Below are 21,905 nucleotides of genomic sequence, written 5' to 3'. Positions count from 1 at the left end.
GAACTCCTTACCTGTATTTGAGGTCTTCGGCGCTTCTGTGCACAGAGCCGTTTGGCTTGATAAAGACTAGAGTGCTGATCTAACTTCACTGTCTAATACTAGAGATTCTTGTAAATAAGGAATATTTTCTAAGGTATCATGGATGTTAACACTTTGGCTGTACAGTATTTCAGTATACTCCTTCCATCTTTGTTTTATCTTCTTTAAATCAGTTTCTCTTTGTCCCTTGACATTATTTAGCATATCAGTTTGAGGTTGGAATTTCTTCTGAGTTTCAGAGATCTCTTGGAAGATCTTTCTTTTTCCATGGCTGCTTCCATCTTTAGCATCCTTACAGTTTCTGTTGCAATACTGCTTGTTGTCTCTTTTAACAGCTTTCTGAATTTTTTTGTTAAGTTTCTTCCTCAGAATATTGCCTTTATTGTCTTTGGCTTCTGATCTCTTCATAGTAATTTCCAGTTTGCTCTGACATCCACTTTGCTTTTTTTCTGTTTCTTGAACCTTTGCAGTCTCTTTTCAGATTCATCCTTAATAGTTTCTTTAAATTCATTCCTATTTAATGAGATTCAGCATTTCAGAGAGTATTCATGATTTCCTTAAGAAATTGTGGATATATGCATAATATCATAGTGTGGAAGCTGGTTGGTTTCTACCACTTTAGCTTAACTTGGAACTTATTTATTTGGCAGATTTATATAACCAACCATATAAACCTCATCAGCTTTCTCTTCTTTTGCATCAGTGGTTGGAGCATCCCCTTGAATAACTGCCATATTAAAATGTTGACCACAAAGACTAATTATTATTTGATCAATACTTGGTATGGCTAAGGATTGTTCTTGCTATACCCTTCCTAACGATGAAAGCAATGTCATTCTTCTTTGTCTTAAATATCCTGAAATTATAAGCAGAGATCTTTTAAATGAAATTTTCCAAATTTATTCCATCCCATCTCAATATTCTGATGGCTTTTATGTCAAATGTTGATTCATTTCACCTTTCATTTTGTTGAACTTTCTCATATTCATGCTCCTTACATTTCCTGTTCTCATTGTAATTCTTCCTTTGCAGCTTCAGATATTGTTTTCTTGCCTGGCAACATCAACAACTAAACATTCTGAAGGCTTTAATTTAGACATGTCACAAACACTGTTAGCACTGTGAAGGATCTTCAGTTCTTCCTCACTCCTGCTGAGTGCCATCTGACCTAAGGGGCTAATAATGTGGCATATATTGTCAGTCATTTTATTCTTTCTATCCATGTGATTTTCTTGGTATAATAGAGGAATGCTTTATCATTGTCCTATGCAGTATGAAATGATGGATTTGCTGATAAGTGATTTAGTGCAATTCAGTTTTAGATATTTTAGCAATTTTCTTCCTCCATCATATTCTATATTGCTTCTGCCCAACATAGATGCCCACTAGCTTTAGTTGACAGCTCGGATGATCTTCACACCTGTGTCATCCTGTTAGAATTATATCCTCTTGGCATAAACTCCTGGCTTTCTTTAGTTATCCCTGACAGGAATCTTCCAGGAATGAAGCAGCCCAGCAGAGCTTTGTCAATAAAGTCCAACTAATTAAAAATTAACAGCTCAGATTATAAATTCCACCATATAGAAAAACGTGAACATTCCTTGACTCAACTTGAGACAAAAAAAAAACTTGAGGCAAATAAACTTAAATTCAGATATGCCTTTGAAGCTTGGCAAAAGGCAGCTTGACTCTAATTGTTGATAGCATGAGCATGGGCATGGGGAAGCAGAATTTCCCGAAACACCACAAATCATGGAGAATTAGGTTGTATGGAGTGTAGCAAGAAAAAAAAAAGCTTCCTAAAATTTACCACTAAAATGAGATGCTGAAGGTCACAGATACCCAATATAGCATATTTAAAAATTGCTTAAGGGACAAAATTTCCAGTTTTCTAGCACCACTGACAGGGTTTTTAGGACCTCAGTTTCCAGCATAGGTACCAATTGTGTCTGGCTAGGAACCTGCAGCTGCTCTTGAATTGTGCATGGTTCTTTCTCCATAGCCCATCATCACTAAGTCCTAATAAGGTATTAAGTGAACTGCCTTATGCTCCATCATGGGATCAGCTTCATCTTTTGAAGACAAAAGTTGTAGATAAGATACTTTAAATGTTTCATCCAACAATAAAACCTCTCAATCTCTTCTATGATTCAATTTAGTTGAAGAGAATTGAATGAGCCCCAAGTTTGTGTAAACATTCAACTCTATCCAGTATCTATAGGTGAATGTCATTAGGAGTTTTGGAGTAAGGTATCTTCTATATACTAATGTAATCAACTTCTATAGCTCAATCTTGTCTTAGTCAAGAAAGATTGGTTACATGTTTAAGCAGCACTGATAATATAGTGGCTGTTAGATACGAGCCAACAAGATGAATGATAACAAGATGAAGTCACTGTGAATATAATATTCCCTTATATAGGAATTAAAAATGTAGCAATAGCACTTAGACTTATATACCACTTTACAGTGCTTTATAGCCCTCTCTAAGCAGTTTACAGAGTCAGCATATTGCCCCCAACAGTTTGGCTCCTCATTTTACCCATCTCGGAAGGCTGAGTCAACCTTGAGCCTGGTGAGATTTGAACTGCCAAATTGCAGGCAGCTGGCAATCAGCAGAAGTAGCCTGCAGTACTGTATTCTAACTACTGTGCCACCGAGGCTCATTGTTAAGTTCTTAACAAGGTTATACTTCTTTCTAAAGAAGAATGCACATAATATGCAAGCACTCCTAGAGCCATAAATGATTTATGTAACAAGGAATGCCTTTTCTACTTTCAGTAGATTCATCAGACACAACCATTCCTTTACTTTCAATGAGCCTTTGGAAAGGGTTTTTTTTTGGAACTTGATTTTTTTTCCAACCAAAAAAGGATCAATGCAGGGGAAACTAGTTATTTATATTCATCTCTCTCAAAGACAACCCCCACCCAGTGTCTACGTCTGTCAAATTAATGTGTGGAGCAGCATGGGATCTTTTATGATTCAGCACTATAAATTCTAGAAAGAAAAATGGCTGATACAATATTATTACTCAGCCATATACTGTCTTTCCCTAAGACTTTCAAGGCAGCATACATACTTTTTCCTTCTCCAATATTAAATTAAAACAACAACCAAGTAAGGCTGAGAGACAGCTTAAGTTATTCCCCACGCCCCAACTTCTGTAGACTGTCTGAGTTTCAAAGCTTGGAGTGCCTATGAACCATAACCTCAGCAGAAGGTAGCAAAGTCCTAGTGGCCAATAACTCCTACTCATGCTACTACATATAACAGCTTCATATGAAAATAAAATAATCTTTGGTTTTGTTCCACTCTATTATTTTACTAGATATCTACCCTGACTGTTTCATAGGAGGAATAATAGAGTTCAGTGTCACCAGCATACTTATGTCACCCTACTTCAAATGCTATTTACGTCTCTTGCCACGAAGCCAATCACAATCTGGCTGATTTAATCAGCCAGGGGGAGTATGAGTTGAACAGACAAGTGGCAGTTCTTTCTACAAGTTGAAAACAGTGCATATGAACCTGATATATATTAGCGTGAGTACCTCCCTATGAACTGTTGCAGAATTGAAGTGAACTAAGACTTGCTGCTGCTGCGAGAGTCCCCCCTCTCGCAGGTATGCCCCTCTGCCTTTTCAAGGGCCCACTTGATGACGGGTTTATTAACCCAGAGAGGTGGGGGAAACGGAAGCTCAGGGGATTTTTAATAAAAAGTTTTTTAACAGTTTTAGGGGGCTCCGAAGGGTGGGGGAGGGTTAAACAGGCCAGGAATGGGATTAGAGCCAGGCGAACAGGTGTGGTCGGGAGGGGAGCGAGCGGAGCGGGGGAGAGGGGGGAAAATAACATTCCAACAGAGGGCTTTGTTATACCAACGGTCGTAGGGAGGGGTGGGTGCAAGGACAGACGAAGAACTTCCAGTCGGTTGGGAGACCATGGTCGTTGGACATGCCCGGTCACTTGTACCAACCCCCGCACTCTAGGTGGCCAGGATCTACAGAGCCAGGGCCTGAGGCTGATGCTGTGTAATGCGAGGTCTGTTGTCAACAAGGCCCCCCTCATAAAAGACCTGATCTTAGAGGGGGAGCCAGACCTCGCAGGAATAACGGAGACCTGGTTGGGCCACGAGGGAGGTCTACCCCTCGTGGAAATGTGCCCACCAGGCTACCGAGTATTCCACCAGCCACGGGCCCAGGGTAGGGGTGGTGGGGTAGCGGTGATTATACGGGAGAGTCTGGAACCGAGAGAGTTCACTGTGCCACAGACATCCGGGTGTGAGTCTCTGGGCGTGAGATGGGGCCCAGGGAGACAGTTGGGCCTGCTGATTGTATACTTGGCTCCTCGATATACATCAGCGGCCCTGCCCTAACTCCTCGAGCTGATCGCAGAGATGGCGGTTGAGACCCCCAAACTTTTAGTTATGGGGGATTTCAACCTGCCATCGATGGGAGAAGCATCCGAGGTGGTCCGGGAGTTCACGGCTTCCATGACAGCCATGGACCTGACTCAATTAATTCAGGGCCCCACGCACGAGGGAGGCCACACGCTGGATCTTGTTTTTGTCTCTGGCCAGTGGATGAGTGATCTGGGAATAGGGGACTTAGTCATCACACCCCCGTCATGGTCAGATCACTCTCTTCTCCGGCTTGACTTCCCTGGCACTACCCCCCACCGCGGGGAGGCGGAACCAGAATATCCTAGATGGTTCTGCCCCAGGCGCCTGATGGAGCCGGATAGGTTCCAGACGGAGCTTGGGCCACTTCCTGTTGACCTGACCCGCTCCCGGATGGAGGACTTGGTAGCCGCATGGAATAGTGCGGCTGCCGTGGCCTTAGACCGGGTTGCGCCTTTGCGGCCTCTCCTGTGGCAACGAACCACCCGGGCTCCTTGGTTTACCGAGGAGCTAAGGGCGATGAAACGCCACAAGAGACGCCTAGAGAGCGTATGGAGATCCTCCCGTTCCGAATTTGACCGAACACAGGTAAGAACCTACTTAAGGACATACCTTGTGGCATTAAGAGTGGCCAAACGTCGACATTGTGCCGCTCTTATTGCGTCCGCAGACAACCGCCCTGCCGCCTTGTTTCGGGTGACCCGCTCCCTCCTGTCACAGAGGCCGCGGGAAGCCCCCTTGCAGGGCAGGGCAGAGGAATTTGGGGAATATCTGCAGGATAAAATCGCTCAAATCTGGAGGGAATGGGTCCCCCTCAGTGATCCAGGGGGGACGTCCGTGGCGAGTCTTGAGAGACCATTCTGGGAGGGGTTTGACTCTGTTGCCACTGATGATTTGGACAGGTTGCGTGGGTGACTGCGAGCCACCACATGTTTATTGGACCCATGTCCCTCCTGGCTTGTACTGGCATCCTGGGAGGTCACACGAGGCTGGCTCTTGGGACTAGTGAATGCTTCATTGAGTGAGGGGTTCCTACCAGCCGCCTTGAAAGAGGCGGTTGTGAGGCCCTTACTCAAGAAGCCTTCTCTGGACCCAATGGAGCTAGCTAATTATCGTCCCGTCTCCAACCTTCCCTTTTTAGCGAAGGTTGTGGAGAGTGTGGTGGCCCTACAGTTCCCACGTCACCTGGAGGAAACTGATTATCTAGACCCGCGCCAGTCCGGCTTCTGACCCGGGCACAGCACAGAGACGGCCTTGGTCGTGTTGGTAGATGATCTCTGGAGAGCCAGAGATAGGGGTTGTTCCTCTATCCTGGTTCTATTAGACCTCTCAGCGGCTTTTGATACCATCGACCATGGTATCCTATTGCGCCGGCTGGAGGGGCTGGGGGTAAGGGGCACCGTTTTACGGTGGTTCTCCTCCTACCTCTCCGACCGGATGCAATGTGTGTTGGCAGGGGAGCAGAGGTCGACCCTGAGGCTGCTCACTTGTGGGGTGCCGCAGGGGTCGGTCCTCTCGCCCCTCCTGTTCAACACATACATGAAGCCGCTGGGTGAGATCATCCGTGGTTTTGGGGTGGGATACCATCTGTACGCTGACGACACGCAGCTGTACATCTCCACCCCGAACCACCCCAACGAGGCCGTCGAAATGATGTCCCGGTGTTTGGAAGCCGTACGGGTCTGGATGGGAGACAACAGACTTAAACTCAACCCCTCCAAGACGGAGTGGCTGTGGCTACCGGCCCCCCGGTTCAACCAGTGGACTCCATCACTGGCCATTGGGGGCGAGCAACTGGCTCCCGTGGAGCGGGCGTGCAATTTGGGCGTCCTCCTAGATGCCCGGCTGTCTATGGATGACCATGTGGCAGCCGTGGCAAGGGGGGCGTTCCACCAGGTTCGCCTGGTGCGCCAATTGCGCCCCCTATTGGACCGGGATGCCCTTCGCACAGTCACTCATGCGCTGGTGACGTCCCGTCTGGACTACTGTAATGCTCTCTACATGGTGCTCCCCTTGAGATGCACCCGGGGACTGCAGTTGGTCCAGAACGCGGCCGCGCGGGCAGTTTTGGGGAGTACGAGGTACTCCCATGTAACACCTCTCCTGCGCGAGCTGCACTGGCTCCCTGTAGTCTACCGGGTGCGTTTCAAGGTGTTGATTACCATCTTCAAAGCGCTCCATGGCACAGGACCTAGTTACCTGCGGGATCGCATCCTGCCCCATACATCCCTGCGACCAATTCGCTCTCACAGAGAGGGACTCCTCCGGGTGCCGTCCACTAAGCAGTGCCAGAGGGCGGCGCCCAGAAGTAGGGCCTTCTCTGTGATGGGCCCAGCCCTCTGGAATGACCTCCCCCCCGACATTAGGACAATTACCGATCTCCGCTCCTTCCGCAAGAAACTCAAGACCCACCTGTTCCAACTAGCCGGCCTGGCTTAAATTAGAACTATATTCTCTAATCCCCCTGGCAATTTTAAATGGTAAATTCCGAATTTTAGGGTATTTTAATTGTTTTAATTTCATTGTCCTGTTTTTAACTTTATGGCTATTTTATTTATGAATTGTAAAAATGTTTTATGTATATACCTCCTCCTTGCCATATGTTTGTATATTTAATTGTATGCCGCCCTAAGTCCCTTTGTGGAGAGGGAGCGACTTATAAATTGAATAAAATAAAATAAATAAATAAATACTTTGAAAAAAACAATGAAAATTGCTCACAGCGTGTCTCCTTAAATCTGAAAGTTGCAATACTGGCTAAGGATAGTTATAATTTGTTAAACAATTGTTGATGTGAATACTAGAAAGATTGCTATTTTAAAGGTAGCCCAAACTGATTTTCTCAGTCAATGGAGTCAATCATAGTGTATTTATTTATTTGGTAAGATTAGGCAAGGGAATCTCACTGATTCTATCTGTTCTGTCCAGGGCCAATCATGTTTTTTTGTTGTTTCAAAAATAAAACTGATTCTGAGCAAAAATTAAATATGTAGACCCACAATTTGAATAATTCTGAAGCCATCTCATAAATGTAACAAATTCCTAAGTTTTACCCTTGCAGATACAGGCCACTTGAATAGTTATTTGGCAGTTGGGATATCACAAGATCTATCATACAGATTAAATAGGAGAACAAATTAATTGAGTATTTTTAGTTTAAGAAAAGCAAAAACAGAAAACAAAAATGAATACTATATCTGAAGGATATAAATCTGTAGGCTGAAGAAGCACAAAGATGATCCAAGTTCATATCTATCCAGAATTATAAACTATGATGATAGATAAATGGAAATCTGGTGCTGGTTAAGAAGAAAGACAAAATAATTGTCTTGTTCTCATTTTATGTGCAGAAATTCAGTAAACTGACAGATTGTTTTATTTTAAAACTGGCAATGGGGTTGGGATCTGCAAGTGAACCTAAGGAGTGCAGGCAGTCAGGCGTATCTCACACAGATCTTATATGCCAATACCTTGTTATCTATTTCTATCTAGATAGAAATAGGGACCTTGTAGGTCATCTAGTCCAACCCCCCACCCCACCCAAGCAGGAGACCCTACATCCATTATTCCTTGTCTGGCCTTCAGGAGCTTTGGAAAATAGATTGACCCCCTCCTCTCTGTGGCAGCCCCTCAAATACTGGAACACTGCTATCATGTCTCCCTTGGTCCTTCTTTTCACTAAACTAGCCATACCAAGTACTTGCAACAGTTTATCCTATGTTTTAGCCTCCAGTCCCCTAATCATCTTGGTTGCTCTTCTTGGCACTCTTTCTAGAGTCTCAATATCTTTTTTATAGTGTGGTGACCAAAACTGGATGCAGTATTCTATGTGTGGTCTTACTAAGGCTTTATAGAGTGGTATTAGTACCTCACTTGATCTTGATTGTATCTCTCTGTTAATGCAATTTAGGATTGCATTGGCTTTTTTGGCCACTGCTGCACACTATTGGATCATATTTAATTGGTTGTCCACTAAGACTCCAAGATCCTCTCATAGTTATTGCTATTAAGCCTGGTTTCACCCAGTCTATATGTGTACTTTTGGTTTTTCTTGCCTAAGTGTAAGACTTTACTTTTCTCCACATTGAATTTCATTTTGTTAGATAGGGTCCAGTGTTAGATAGAGCCCCACTTCTGCTTCTACCATTGAGAAAATAACATAAATTTATCTTACGGTAAAACTGGCCTATTTCCATATCCTGAAAACATACTCTGAGTACCAGATGCTGCAGAGGAGAAATGGCAGAGATAGTTATAATTGCAAAAAGTAGCTGTGGTCTTTCAGAAACAACTGATTGGCTGAAAATTAGATGCGTAATCCTGCAAGACAATTTTCATACTGAACCAAGGTTGTAAAACAATGCAGACTGATATCATTGGCATGTTTACACAAGTAGATGGATAACTGGAGTTTGACACTCTTGAAGCAAGTAGACATTTTTTAATACTAAAGGACTAGCTTGTTTTAGTTCTTAGAAGCGCCCATATGGAATGGAAAGCCACACCAACCTGCCTATGAGGCACATGTTCTCGGCCTTCACTGGGTGAACGGGACCATCGTCGATCTCTGGATCGAGGCCGGCTATATTCATGCCTCTCTTGTGAATATCGCTCCTTGTCAGAAGATGCGTGATGGTGGTGGTGGTGGTGGTGGTGGTGGTGGTGCTTCCGATCCTTGGGCCTGCCTCGCTCTTGATCCCTTTCTTTGGGAGGTAGGTCAGCTGGCTGTGTAGTCAGACTGAGGTCTGTACCCAGACCTGCCAGTGAGAAAAACAAAAAAATTTAAAATCCAATGCATTTGTTTTAAATGAATGATATGGAGGATATTATGATCACCTGTTAATGCTCTGCATAACAGACCAGCAAAAAAAGGGAGGAAAGTATGACGAAATACTAAAACACTGAAGGCACATTTTACTTGGCTTGGATAGTCAAAGGTGATCATTATATACTTTGGTGTCCAAGATTTAAGGCTCCAATGTATATATTACATTCTACAGAATGAATTGCTTTTCTGGGCTATCTTCGCCCAAGTGAACATTTAGATCAAACAAAACTGAGTAAGGAGAATAATTTAATACATTGATGCAATGTCTGAACTTGGACCTCCGTGCAGCCAAATTAAGATTGCTTTTCAGTGAACTCCCAACTCGGATGCTTAGCTGATGAAATATTTGAAAGATGCTTGTAAGCTATATGAATATTCACTGGCTAACTTCATACAGTAAACTTAATACTAAATTGGGATTAACAAATCATATCTCTGTTCACATAATATTTATTTATTTTATTGGAGTACCTGACTCCCAGGAACTCCGGCTAGTTTACACTTCTAACAATAGGAAACAGAAAAAAAAAAAGGGGGGGGAAACTATGTCCTATGCTGTGTCCAAACAAATGAGACCATATTGTAGTTCAGCATGATGGCTTGATTCACAGATTGTCAAATAATGGCTGGGTTCTAACAAAATGCTGAACTTCAACATCCTTTCTCTCAATTTTAACCATTTTAGCGGTTTAACAATGTTATGTGACCTGGGCTCTAAGTTAGTGTTTGGGGAAGACTAACTTCCCCTCCCAGAAAAAGGAATACGGTAGTGTTGTTTGTTCAACAATGGTGTGGGTCTGGAAATCTGGAACTATGATGGCCTCAGAAAAGCTACTTTATGGCCCGTAAGACACTTCTGACCATTGCAAAACATTGCAATACCACTTCTGCAATCACATGATTGTGATTTGGTGCTTAGCAACCTGTTCACCAGTTGCCAAGTGCCCTGCATTAATGTGATTGTCATTTACAAACTTCTCTGCCAGAAAGTCAATGGAGAAGCTAGCTGGAGAACTTGCAAACTGTGGCTGCCTGTCAAGAGGGACTCCCTCTGATCTCTGGGGTTGTCTGAAAGAGCTGTCTGCTGAAGGGAGTTGAATTCCTTTGGCAGGATGCAGAAATGAACATGAAATCTTTTAGATTTCAGCTCCCTTCAAACACCCTGTCAAAGGAGTTCCCTTCTGTGCACAGGGGATAGCTAAGCTCCTTTGGCAGTTATTTGTGCATGGAGAGGAACTGAAATCCTTTGGCAGGCACCTCTTTTGGCCATCCCAAGATGAGAGGGAGCTGAAAGCAGACAGTGGAGAAGCAATGTAGTGAGGTAAGGAGTGCAGAGTGTCTCAGGTGGGCGGGTGAGTGGCTGCGATGCCTGACACAGGCTGTGTACTTAGTGTCTCTTCATTTAAAGTCTGAAAATTCTGTTGATTTTGGTAGGGAGGATTTCCAGCTCCTGAACAGAACCTCCTAGGGTCTCCCACAACCTCAAGACACACCACACTCCTTACCTGAGACTTCGTTTGCTTAAGAACCAGAACTGGAAATACTGGAATTATGGTTGTTAAGCAAATCAGTCACATGGACATCTCATTTAACTGTAGTTTTACTCAATGACTGAGATTCCCATCTCAATTGTGGTTTTAAGTTGAGGACTTAAAGGACGTTAAGTGAAGACTCTTGAGGAATCATTTCTGTCATTGAACATTCAGATGTCTTAGATGGAGTTACTTAACAAGAGAAGGGAAGCCAGTATATTCAAAACAAATAATTATTTTCAAGCATTATTTTTCCTTTCCAAAATGATCAGTAAACTCTGTCTGTGCCTCATAGGCTTTCTTAGAAAATAAAAACTGTGGGAGGCTGGCACCCAGTGTCTTCTTTGAAATTATGTCCACCTGAGATGAAATGAGAAATAACTTCCTGGAACACCACAGGCTTCCCATTCCCTTCCCCAGGATAGATTTCCATTTGCCTTGAATTGTTTTTACCTGTGTCCACATCAGTGTATCGACTCAGTGAACGTTCTGATGTACGGTGGGTCCGCTCCCGTCGGCGGTGATGTCTCTGGCCGTCCTCTGGAATTACTCTTTCTAGAGAGTAATCATCCAAGCGTGTACCTTTAGAGCGTGAGTGGCCCAACATGGAGGCAGAGCGTTTCATGGGACTTGTATCGGGAATGGTCTGGAGAGAGATAGAAACCCAGTATAACAACATTAGGGGAGCCTTATAAGAAAGCAAAAGCCAATAGGTTTTGTAAAGTGTGGGATAAAGCTACTATTCAGCTAAATGTACTCCAGCCAGAGAAATAGAATTATATCCCATCAGACTGGTTATCCAGTGCATCTTTATATTCTCTAACACTTACAAAACTATAGGATATATAAAACTGTTGATACATATACCAGTCTCTCCTGTCATTTGTTCTACGCCTAAATTATGGATTAGGACATATTGTTACATCCAACTGAGAATCCCTCCTTTTCCAATGAACTCAGGAATACATTACAAATGTAGCTAAGAAGAACATAACTGCCATACTGCATTCCTCTCTTGAATGAGCTAGAAAAGAAGGCATATTTTATATGAGCACCAACTCAGCAGAAGCTTTTTTGGTTATGGATGCTCTTAACTGGAGATGAAAGCATAAATTACTTTCTCTGGCCAATGTCATGAAAAAACTTTGGCCAAAGGAAATATATATGAAGAGATTGCCTATTGCCAAAGAAAGAAAGAAATATTCACATCCTTAAATTAAACAAATTAAATAGTATTCCATACACTCTATAGTCTATAACCTAGTTCAAGCTTCCACAGATAGAAATGTTGGGGGAAGAGTAGCAATGAAATGAACTTTGTACCAATGCAACTGAAGCTCTGTGTCTTTTGTACATGTGTTGTCTGCGTTGTGATGCTGCAATGTTTCATCACTGATGAAACCATCAGATTCTCTGATGCCTCTGACCATAGACTGCCCTTCTTTTGCTTTCTGCGTGTTTTTCTTTGCCTCTATAATTTCTTTGTCTCATATATCACATCATCTATTATTTCATGAATCTGGGTAGAATCTTAAGCACAGTGAGGAAAATTAGATTTAAACAATCTTAACCAATCTTCCTGAAGTCTCTTTTTAAATAAGTATACTTATTTTCTGGATGCCAATATATTCAAATATTGTGCTACTAACTGCTTCTTAAGAAGTTACTTAAAGCTAGTAAATCTGTCACATGGTTTGTTGAATTCTAGCTATTGTTACTTTGTTCCAGGATTTGTAAACAATTTATTTCAAAAGTCATAGGACTTTAAGATTGAAACCAGCATCAATCAGGTAGATGTTTTTTCTTCCCTCTTCCCTATTTCTAACTGCTGACTTTCAATTCGTTTCAGAAATATGACAACAGAAAGTCTAGTTTATAGGATCCTTTCCCTGCTCCATCTAACCATTACAGAAATGTTCTGCCAACATTTCTTTTTCTGCCTTGATGTTGACTTCACCTCCTCCTCCATCCCTGAATGAGATTGGCTTAAGTCATCCTTAGTTGTATCCATGTAACTGGTTCCATTCTCTGATGGTTTCTGTTAGTTTAGTTTACCTCGACATTTTTTCTTGAATGATGGGCACATTTTTAAACAACACACTGTGTTTGATTACTCACCATTTTAACGTCAATGGGGCCTACATAGAACTCAGAGGCATTTTTTGAAATAAAGATTATACTGGAGACCGATGCTTCTCAGCTTGTAAATTTCTTAAGTAATTTTTTTCCATTAAAAGTATAAGGAAAAAAAATAGATAGAGCTGGAAGTTTGGCAAGTTTTAAGCCGGGAGAACGTTCCCAGAAACATATGTCAAAGGATGATCTTGTAACCCAAAAACATTAAATTTAAGACAATAATTTAATAGAAACATGGAAAATTGTATGCTGCACAGGGGAAACATCCAGTCACATACACATAGCCATCTTGTCTCTTATTTATCTTTACTACTCTTCATGACACATATATCAATTTCAAAAACTGTCAGATTTGGCTAGGCCTGACCCTTTGATACATTTACTTTCAAAGGAGCAGTTCATTATGCTCTAGAACTGCTCAGCGAGAAACACACTCAAAAAGTTTACACAAAAGTTAGCCTTAGCAAAGGAGAGAGCCAGACCTTGTAATCACTGTAAGATTTATGATCTTTTTCTATTCATGGAAGGCTTTTGCCATTGCTGCAGCTTTGGAGAATGGGAGGTAAATGGTTTTGCAAATTCCTTTTTTTAAAAAAATTCCATATTTCCCAGCCTTCTGGGGAAGATTTAGGAGGAAGGCACAAGGAAAATGCCATCCTTCTTTCCAGACACAAAAGCCTCTACAAGATGATCAAAGAGCCTTTTCTAAATAAAGTATGTACAAGATCTGCAGCACATTATGATATTTTAAATTGTTTAGCATTGTTTATGTAAAGTTTTACAATATACAAATAAGGTTAGGCAATTTGAGGGTTGAATAATCTAATGTGGTCACATTGTCCAAAATAGCTGCAGTGTGGAAGCTTACTTGTTAATGAGAAGATTGACAAGATATATATGATAAGTCCTAAACCTTTATTTAGCTGAAGACAAAATGCCAAGATTGTCTCTCATCATTCTTCTTATCGTCCTTCTCCCACCCATCCCTGTTATCTTATCACTTCAATTTATCTTTTTTCCCCATTTCTGAGCAAGAGGCATACTTTCAAGTCAAGGACCGTCTTGCATTTGTTCATGTTTAAGACAAAATATATATCTAACAACGCCTATGAAGTCCTTCTGGTACATAGGGCTGATGGTGGCAGCTGATGTTTCACTGCATGTTGGATTAACCACTCCAACCCCTCAATTTTGTGGGATATATTCAGATAATCTCATGAGGTAAAAAAACTGGTGACTGCCGAAGAAAATAATCTTAGTCACATTGCCTTCCCTATATTATTAATTTATATACAGTTGTTTCAGTGTTTTGTTTCTCTAAATGAGTCCATTGTGTTTCAAGCAGGAAGTACATTTAGGTTTTACTATCTAGTTAAAATCAAGACTTGCAAATCTCATCCTAATAGAATATTTTCCTTAAAAATCAGTTTGTTTGAGATTGCAGAATGTAGAAAAGGGATGAAATAGAAAACTAAAAGTTGAATCTTGGAAGTCTTGAATTTTTAAAAAATGTTTTATTGTAATTTGTTGGGAGACATTGAGAGTTGGGCAGCATACAAGTTTTAAAAAAATGTTGTGATATCACTCACGGATATTACCTCATGCATGGAGGTAAATCTGTAGAATCAGAATAACATTTAGTGATATTTTTAAGTTGCTTCCATACTTTCTGCTCCCAGAAAAGGTGTTGAAATTTTTCTCCTTACCCATAATTGATTTATTTGAATTATTAACCATGGTTTTGACTATTTTTATTATTTATTATTATTTTTATCATTACCTATCTTGACCGTTTTGTGGACAGAAATATTGAGGCCAATTGCAATATCATCATCCTTATTCCTGTTGCCTTACCTGCATATCTTTTGTTTTATCTGCTATCTTATTAATACAGCTGTTCCATAATAAGATTTTCTATACTGTCTTAAACAGTGTGACAGGTAGCTTACCAAATTGCTTCTAAAGAGGAATGCCAGATATAAAACAGGCCAGATTCCTTTGCCCAGTTCCTTCCGACATATATGCTCTGGACCCTGAGACTTTATTTGAGTAGTGGCTTAGAGACTGAGGGCTACAATAGAGGGGCAAGCTATAGTGGATCCGCTTTCCTCTGCAGAGGTCACACATAAGGAAGGAAGAAAACAATTGGGCTCCCTTGTCTTCAGCAATGCTACTATGAAAGGACTGATTTCTCCTTCTGAATGAGAGCCAGAGGAGGAATTGGGAATGGGTGAATGAGGGGAGCTCCTACTGGATGGTGAGAATGGTAGGGGAGGGTGCCTGTGAGTATGTGAGATAGGGTGAATGAGGGCGAGTAAGAGTTCTGTGTGAATGGTTGTAGTGTATGTGAGTTTATGGCAGTGTGTAGGAAGATGGTGGCTGGTGAAGGCACTGAGAACTGGTGAAGCTATAGTGTCTCAGGGTGCCCAGCTACCCCTCCTGGGGATGGTTGCTGAGGACAATGGGAGTTTCCCAGTCTCTGATTTTGGGGGCTTTGGTTTGGGGGATGGGGATGTCATTGGGGGGGGGGGAATGGATGTGCTTTTATGGTAGCAATGGAGCTTGCAAATGTATGATGGGAGACAGGGAGCGGGCTACCTTTGGGGAACATGGAATTGTTGCCATATATCAGTTTTGTGTTCAGGTTTCTTGGTCTCTACCCAGTACCCTGTTAGCAGACCTTTAGTAGCCCTGGCCTCTAATGCCAGATTAGTCTGCAATAAGGCATCCCTCCTCAGTGATTTAAATGTCAATGATAGTGCCACTCTAGTATGCACCACTGAAACCTAGCTGGCTTTTGGAAATATTGCAAGTAGGAGTTGGGTGTTGCATCAGCTGAGACTCTGAGGCAGAAGAGTGATGTTGTACCACAGATCATTGGATGTAAGATCCTATTCCTTAAATTGGGCTCTGGGGATCAGATGGGATTGTTGCTGTTGTGCCAGCCTCCCTGCTGCATTAATTTCCTTTCCGGAGCTCGATTGCATTCTGGATTGCACCATGGTGGCCATGGGCCAATCTCAGGTAATTCAGAGCCCATCATGGGACAATGGTTATGCTCCATATCTGATGTTTCTGTTAGAGCAGTGGCTGTGTGATCTGAAACTGGGGGAGTTCTTGTTCTCTCCTCATGCTTAGCCATGGGTTTTTCTAGTGGCATTACACACTATAGGAAGATGGATCCATTAAATCATGTTCTAGACTACGTTGTGTGCAGTTCTGGATGGGGTGGTACTGCCCTAGACAAACATGGTGTGCAATCTGGGGCTCCTCCTAGACTCACAACTCCATTCCTGAGCAGGTGGCAGTCACGTCAGGAGGGCCTTTGCACAGCTCTGTGTTGTGTGCCTGTTGCACCATTTCCTGGATTGCAAGGATCTTCCTCACAGTTATTTATGCTATAGGTATCTTCACATTGGACAATTATAATGTACTTTACATAGGGCTACTTTTGAGGGAGTTTCCATGAGATTCAACTGGTGCAGAATGCAGCAGTGCAGGTAATTATGTGTGCTCTGCAAATTGCACTGGCTGCCAATCTGCTTCAAGGTCCTATTTAAGATGCTAGTTTGAACCTTTAAAATCATTGACGGCATGTAACCAGGTTGTCTGCAGGACTCTCTCCCTCCAATTACATCAGCCCATCCTTAAAAACCTCTAGTTAAGGGGCACTCACAATTTCTGGAGGCAAGCCATTCTACTGATTCATATTCAGTGGAAGAATTTGCTTAGATCTATTTGTCCTTCAAATACCAGAAAAATCAGTTTCCTGATTCCTTACACTGTTTTGAACAAGTAATACCAGGCTTGGAAATAGAATCTTGAACTTCTAGGAGCAGGTCTTCCTGAAAACCCAAAATCCCAGCCTCCTTACTATTCAGCTATTTCTGATCCACAGAGGGAAAGAAAAAGAAAGAGAAATTACTCACTTGTAACTGTTGTACTTTCTGATGTCTTTCCCCTTTTCCCACCTAGAGGGACAGATGCATATGCAACCAGAAGCCTCTTCCCAACAGAAAACTGTTGTGGTTGTCTCCTAAACACGGGACTGGTGTGCATGGTGACCCACAATTGTAAATAATCAAAGAAAGATTGCAGAGTTGCTAAAACCTCCTTTGTAAACTTAGAATCAGGTTTTTTTTGGATACTTTTCTGAGACCGATGGAAAGACATGACAATGAATGTCTGGGGAAAGGGCTGAGAATGGATTGAGATTATCTCAAAGAACATCAGCTACAAGTGAACAAGCTTTTCTTCTTCAAGATGTCCTGTCCATTCCTAATGGGATGCAGGAAATGAGAACAGCAATTTCTCTTCCAAAATGGCAATTTCATGGGTAAACTTAATGAAAAAGACAGCATATGAGAGAATTTTGCAACTATATTAAAAATGTAATACAGAATGGTAGGATAAGTTAATAAAGTAAAGGCAGAAGATAGAGATTGTTGCATTATCAATAACTAATCTGTTCTATATTGCATTTCAGTCTTTCAGTGGCACATCCTAAAATAAAAATATTGACTTCTTTACAGGAACAAAAGACTAAGATTTCTATAGCGGAGAAGGGATTGTCATCTCCAGAGGTTTTTGTTGCATTGCTTGTTTGTTTGGGGAATTGTTCTAGGGTAATAGATTTATAATTCTTTCATAAATGTTAGTAAGCATGTAATGCAAAGTTATAACTACCTCTTTTTCACAGCTGAACTTTGCAACCAAACATTTAATTTCATTCTGTTTTATGTTAGGACCGCTAAAATATTAACTATAAATTTCTGTGCAGAATTAATTTAACACCCATATCGGTAAATCTAAATGATTTTTTCCTGAGATATTCAACATTGTGTCAGAAAAAAACTGTTAACTAGTATAAGTTCACACTCCTTTTTAAACTTACATGCCAGTCTTTTTTAATATTCATGTTATCATATATCTTCAACATGAGATTATCATTCTAAAGCTATACTTTTATAATGGATTATTCTTTTTTGCAGTTACTTATAGTACAGTTTATGATTCTTGAATTAGAATAGGTATACTATCCATCCTAAACTTACCTGAAGAAAATGTTCAAATAAAATTTATAAGTCTTGTCCCTGTTAGAGTGACATTTGGTACTTATATGTTAGGAATTCTGAAGCATTTTCTTTGTATTTAAGTCATAGTAATGAGGAAGATAGTTAGTTGGAAGAACTCTATCTATAGATTCACTGCACAGAATTATTTTGGGGGCTGATGCTTAGTGGCCATGTCATATCTATTATGCTATCAATTCACCAAGTGAAGGCAATGTAAGCCAAGTATCAATTGCAGAGTTTACACATACAATAGAGGGATCAAAACCTCAAGGCTGCATCTTCATTTTCTTTGGCAGTTCGGTCTTCCATGTCCTAAACTTGCTATAGAAACCACGGGAAACTTTCATTATATCTAAATGCTCTTACTTCTGCCTCTAGAGCAGGGCTGTCAAACTCACGACTCGTGGGGCAGATGCGACATGCGCTGGCCACACTCACACCCAGTCTAGCGAAGGGGAAAAAAGTCCCAATATGTGATGTGAGGATGCCATGACAACACATTTGACACTCCTGCTCTAGAGTTATTGCAGTGAAGGAAAAAAACAGTACAGTGAAGGGTTGTGAAAGCCTTGCTAAATGTACTTCTGATCCTCAACTACAAATGCACAATTAATCATCTTGCGTAAGAAAGAAAGGCAAATGTTCTAGGATTCAGGATTTATTGTAAACGTGATTAAAGAGAATGGGTTTTGTTTCAGGTATTAAGTTTTTCATCTCCAAATTAAAATATAGAAAAAGGTAAGAGCTGATGGGGGCATTTAAGGGACAAAAATAAACAAACAAGATCTCATGCCATCTTAAAATTGAAGATATATATAGTAAAATCATATGGATATCCACTGAAAAAGAATTTACAATGGAATTAATGGCGTAATTTTTGGAAAAGTGGATTTAGCATTCTGTATTACTGTCCAGATTTGTGATTGTGATACTACTGACAACCGTGTTTAAGATGTGTATGGTGAAGTGGATTTTGGACTACAAAATCTTTTAAGATGCCACAGATTGGTCACTAGTGAAGTTATTCATAAGGGGAGGAAAATCTGACTGGTGCAATTACTGGTTTCTTCATGCCTTCTAAGGTAGAAAGTTGAAGGAGGAATAGAACCTTGGTTAGAATACCTGAAGATTTGTAGGATGAAATGGAGCTATGCAAATTGGGCTCAATAAACAAAATAAAAATCTGATCTAGCTTAGAAGCTCCCTTTCCCAACAGCAACTTTCCATTAAACTATGGTAGTCACAGAAAAATCATTCGCCATTAAGCTAGGGGGTTTAGAGACCTATTTAGTGACTACTGAAACTAGCACCACAGAAGCAGGAATTGAATAATGAGCATGGTTAAAAGCAGAGATAATGGAAGAGGGAAGGAACAGAGAATAAAAGAGTAATTGATGAGAAAGCCTAATGTAGACATAAGGACAACAGAATCATGGACTGGAGAGAAAGAAGTGCCCGTATAGCACAATGTAGCAATGAGGAAAGTCACCATGTGGACTTCAGGTTGAAGGAGTAGTAAGGAAATGTGTGTGTAAGACTAGATGGACACATAAAATTGGCAGCGTGCTACTTTGAGGAGCCCAGGGGGAGGGAACTGGAGGCAGCGAGCGCATAGAACCAGGAGTCCAGGCTGCAGTACATACACTGAGATTATTCCCTCGCGGTCGCGCCTTCCTCCTCTGTCGCAGCCATACAAGACGGTGCACACAGAAACGGGAAAGAAAGAGAGAGAAGGAAATAAATATAAAAGCATAGGGAGGTATAGGACCAAGGGGAAGGGAGGAGAAACTAGAATATAGTACTGTAAAGGGGTGGAGGAGGGAGTGTAAGGAAAGAATAGTCAAGTTAATGTCATATTTATGCATAAAACCAGTCTAGCCCAGTGCCGAAAAGCTCATCTCCTCCTTTGATTACGTCAACCAAACTGACAAACTTAGACAACACCACAAAGGAACAGGCAGTCTCAGAGGGATGAGTTGAGTAATGCTGAGCTGAGCAGAGCAGCAGAAATAACAGCAAGGCCCCATATCTTCCCCCAAACATGCCGCAACAAGCCCCAGCCATTGGAACCGTCAGCCACTGTTAAAAGCTGCAACATTATGCACAAACCAAACATGGACAAATACCCCAATAACCCATCATTTTTGAATTCTCCCATTTTTTGTATTTCAGGATTTCCAGTCCAACCCAAGAGAAGCAGATTCTTACTTCAGAAACTACAGAAAATCTGTAAGTAGGGGTTGATCAGTGGAAAAAAAGAACATTTATAAAATCAGAAACAGAAAGATGTTGAAAAATTAAAGATAGAAAAATCCATTGCTTATATAATGTTTGTTTGGATTTATATCCTGTTAAAATATTGATAGATTGATGAAAGAGCTACTGTTTGGTGGAAGGAACTAGTAAGTAAAATATGAATGATTATACTGCCTGGTTTATCTAGTAGGCAAGGTTGGCAGAGTCTACTCCCAGGGGTGTTTTTTGGGTGATCCAATTCTTGAATTGTCTCTAACCAACAGAAAGGCTGTTTTATTTGTTGGAACTGTATAAATAACTATTTTCCTTTGAAAGGTTATATAAAGTAGCACCTGCATAACTCCTCCTCCAAAAAGGAGAAATAAAGATACATATACATTTGCATGAATACATGGATAAGTGTATAGATGCAGATGTGAATACTATCAGGTATTATAGCATAATTTGAAAAAAAAAAGACTTGTCATGGTAGAAAAAGACTGAGACCAAGTAATCTAGTGATTCCTGAACATGTTGTTTTGATCAAAACAGTCTTGTACTGTACAAGCACTGTACAAGCATGAGGTGATGGTGATATAAAATAGGAAGTTAGGACAGAGACTTCTTCCAGATGGTCACAAACTGAGAAAATAGCAAATATATGCTTTTATTTTCTTCATTGGTAACTGCATTTTAATTAATCACCCCTATTTTTTCTGTCGCTATTATTTGACCTGTAGTAGTACCTTCACAAATATCTCCACTAAGTGCTTTATTTGAATATCTAGAGTAGTAAAATATAAGATTTCAGGGAGATGAATTAAACTTCCCTGAGCTGAAAACTGTTATACTGAATGTAGGAAGGCTTGAAGCTCATTTTAAACTTTATAGTGACTACAGCAACAACATTAAAGCAAGCTGCCCCTGTCATATAAAGTATTAAGATGGCATCATCTTAACAAGCCAAAGACAAAATGATACTTTAGAGCAAATTAAGATGTCTGTCTGTCTGTCTGTCTGTCTGTCTGTCTGTCTGTCTGTCTGTCTGTCTGTCTGTCTATCTATCTATCTATCTATCTATCTATCTATCTATCTATCTATCTATCTATCTATCGTTCATCTACACTGCCAATATCATCTGCATGGTTCTGGGCAATTCTTAAAAAGAAATATCTGTTGTAAAACTTCCTAATATAGTTTTAATTATTTCAAAGTCCTAAAAAAGTGAAGTGATGAAGATCATATGTAAGAGCTTGAGTTTTCCAGTCTCTACTATTTTTCTGAGGTAGAAATAGTGAAAGAAATATTTGGAAAGTATCTCCTTGTCTTTGGATTGTGTTTCAGAGGGGACTGAAGTAAGTCCAACTGCAAACTATACACAACGTGATTAGTATCTTCTGTGGACCATTTCAAAAGCTACTCTATTTGGAACAGAAAGATAATGTAGAACTATTCATGCCTTTCTCTGAGGAGAATTTGTAAATGCAGTCACTAAAGTTACTCCCTGGGGTAAAGGATAAAGTAAATGATTTAAATAAGATAATAATAGAATCTAAAACTATTCATTTGATTAGCATCAGCCTTTTCAAGATAGTTTTTGTATGGGCATTGTTTACAAAGTATCAATTCAGCAGAACTAGTTATGAGTCAACTCTCAATTA

General features: G+C 40.8%; 1 protein-coding gene across 1 annotated transcript in view; it reads right to left on the bottom strand.

The window, feature by feature from the left end:
• CACNA1A (calcium voltage-gated channel subunit alpha1 A) overlaps positions 1-21,905 on the bottom strand; it is a 215,999-nt gene that overhangs the window by 4,948 nt on the left and 189,146 nt on the right. The window contains exons 43-45 of the mRNA XM_081934727.1: positions 19,653-19,688; positions 11,252-11,444; positions 8,948-9,195 (exon numbers count right to left, since the gene is read on the bottom strand). Of these exons, the coding sequence (XP_081790853.1) occupies positions 8,948-9,195; positions 11,252-11,444; positions 19,653-19,688 (477 nt within the window). The remainder of the gene's footprint in view (positions 1-8,947; positions 9,196-11,251; positions 11,445-19,652; positions 19,689-21,905) is intronic.

Source organism: Natrix helvetica (assembly GCF_964273705.1).
Source record: "Natrix helvetica genome assembly, chromosome: 1".
NCBI lineage: Eukaryota > Metazoa > Chordata > Lepidosauria > Squamata > Natricidae > Natrix > Natrix helvetica.
Note: the sequence above shows the minus strand (reverse complement) of the source record. Positions and strands in the feature narration are given on the sequence as shown.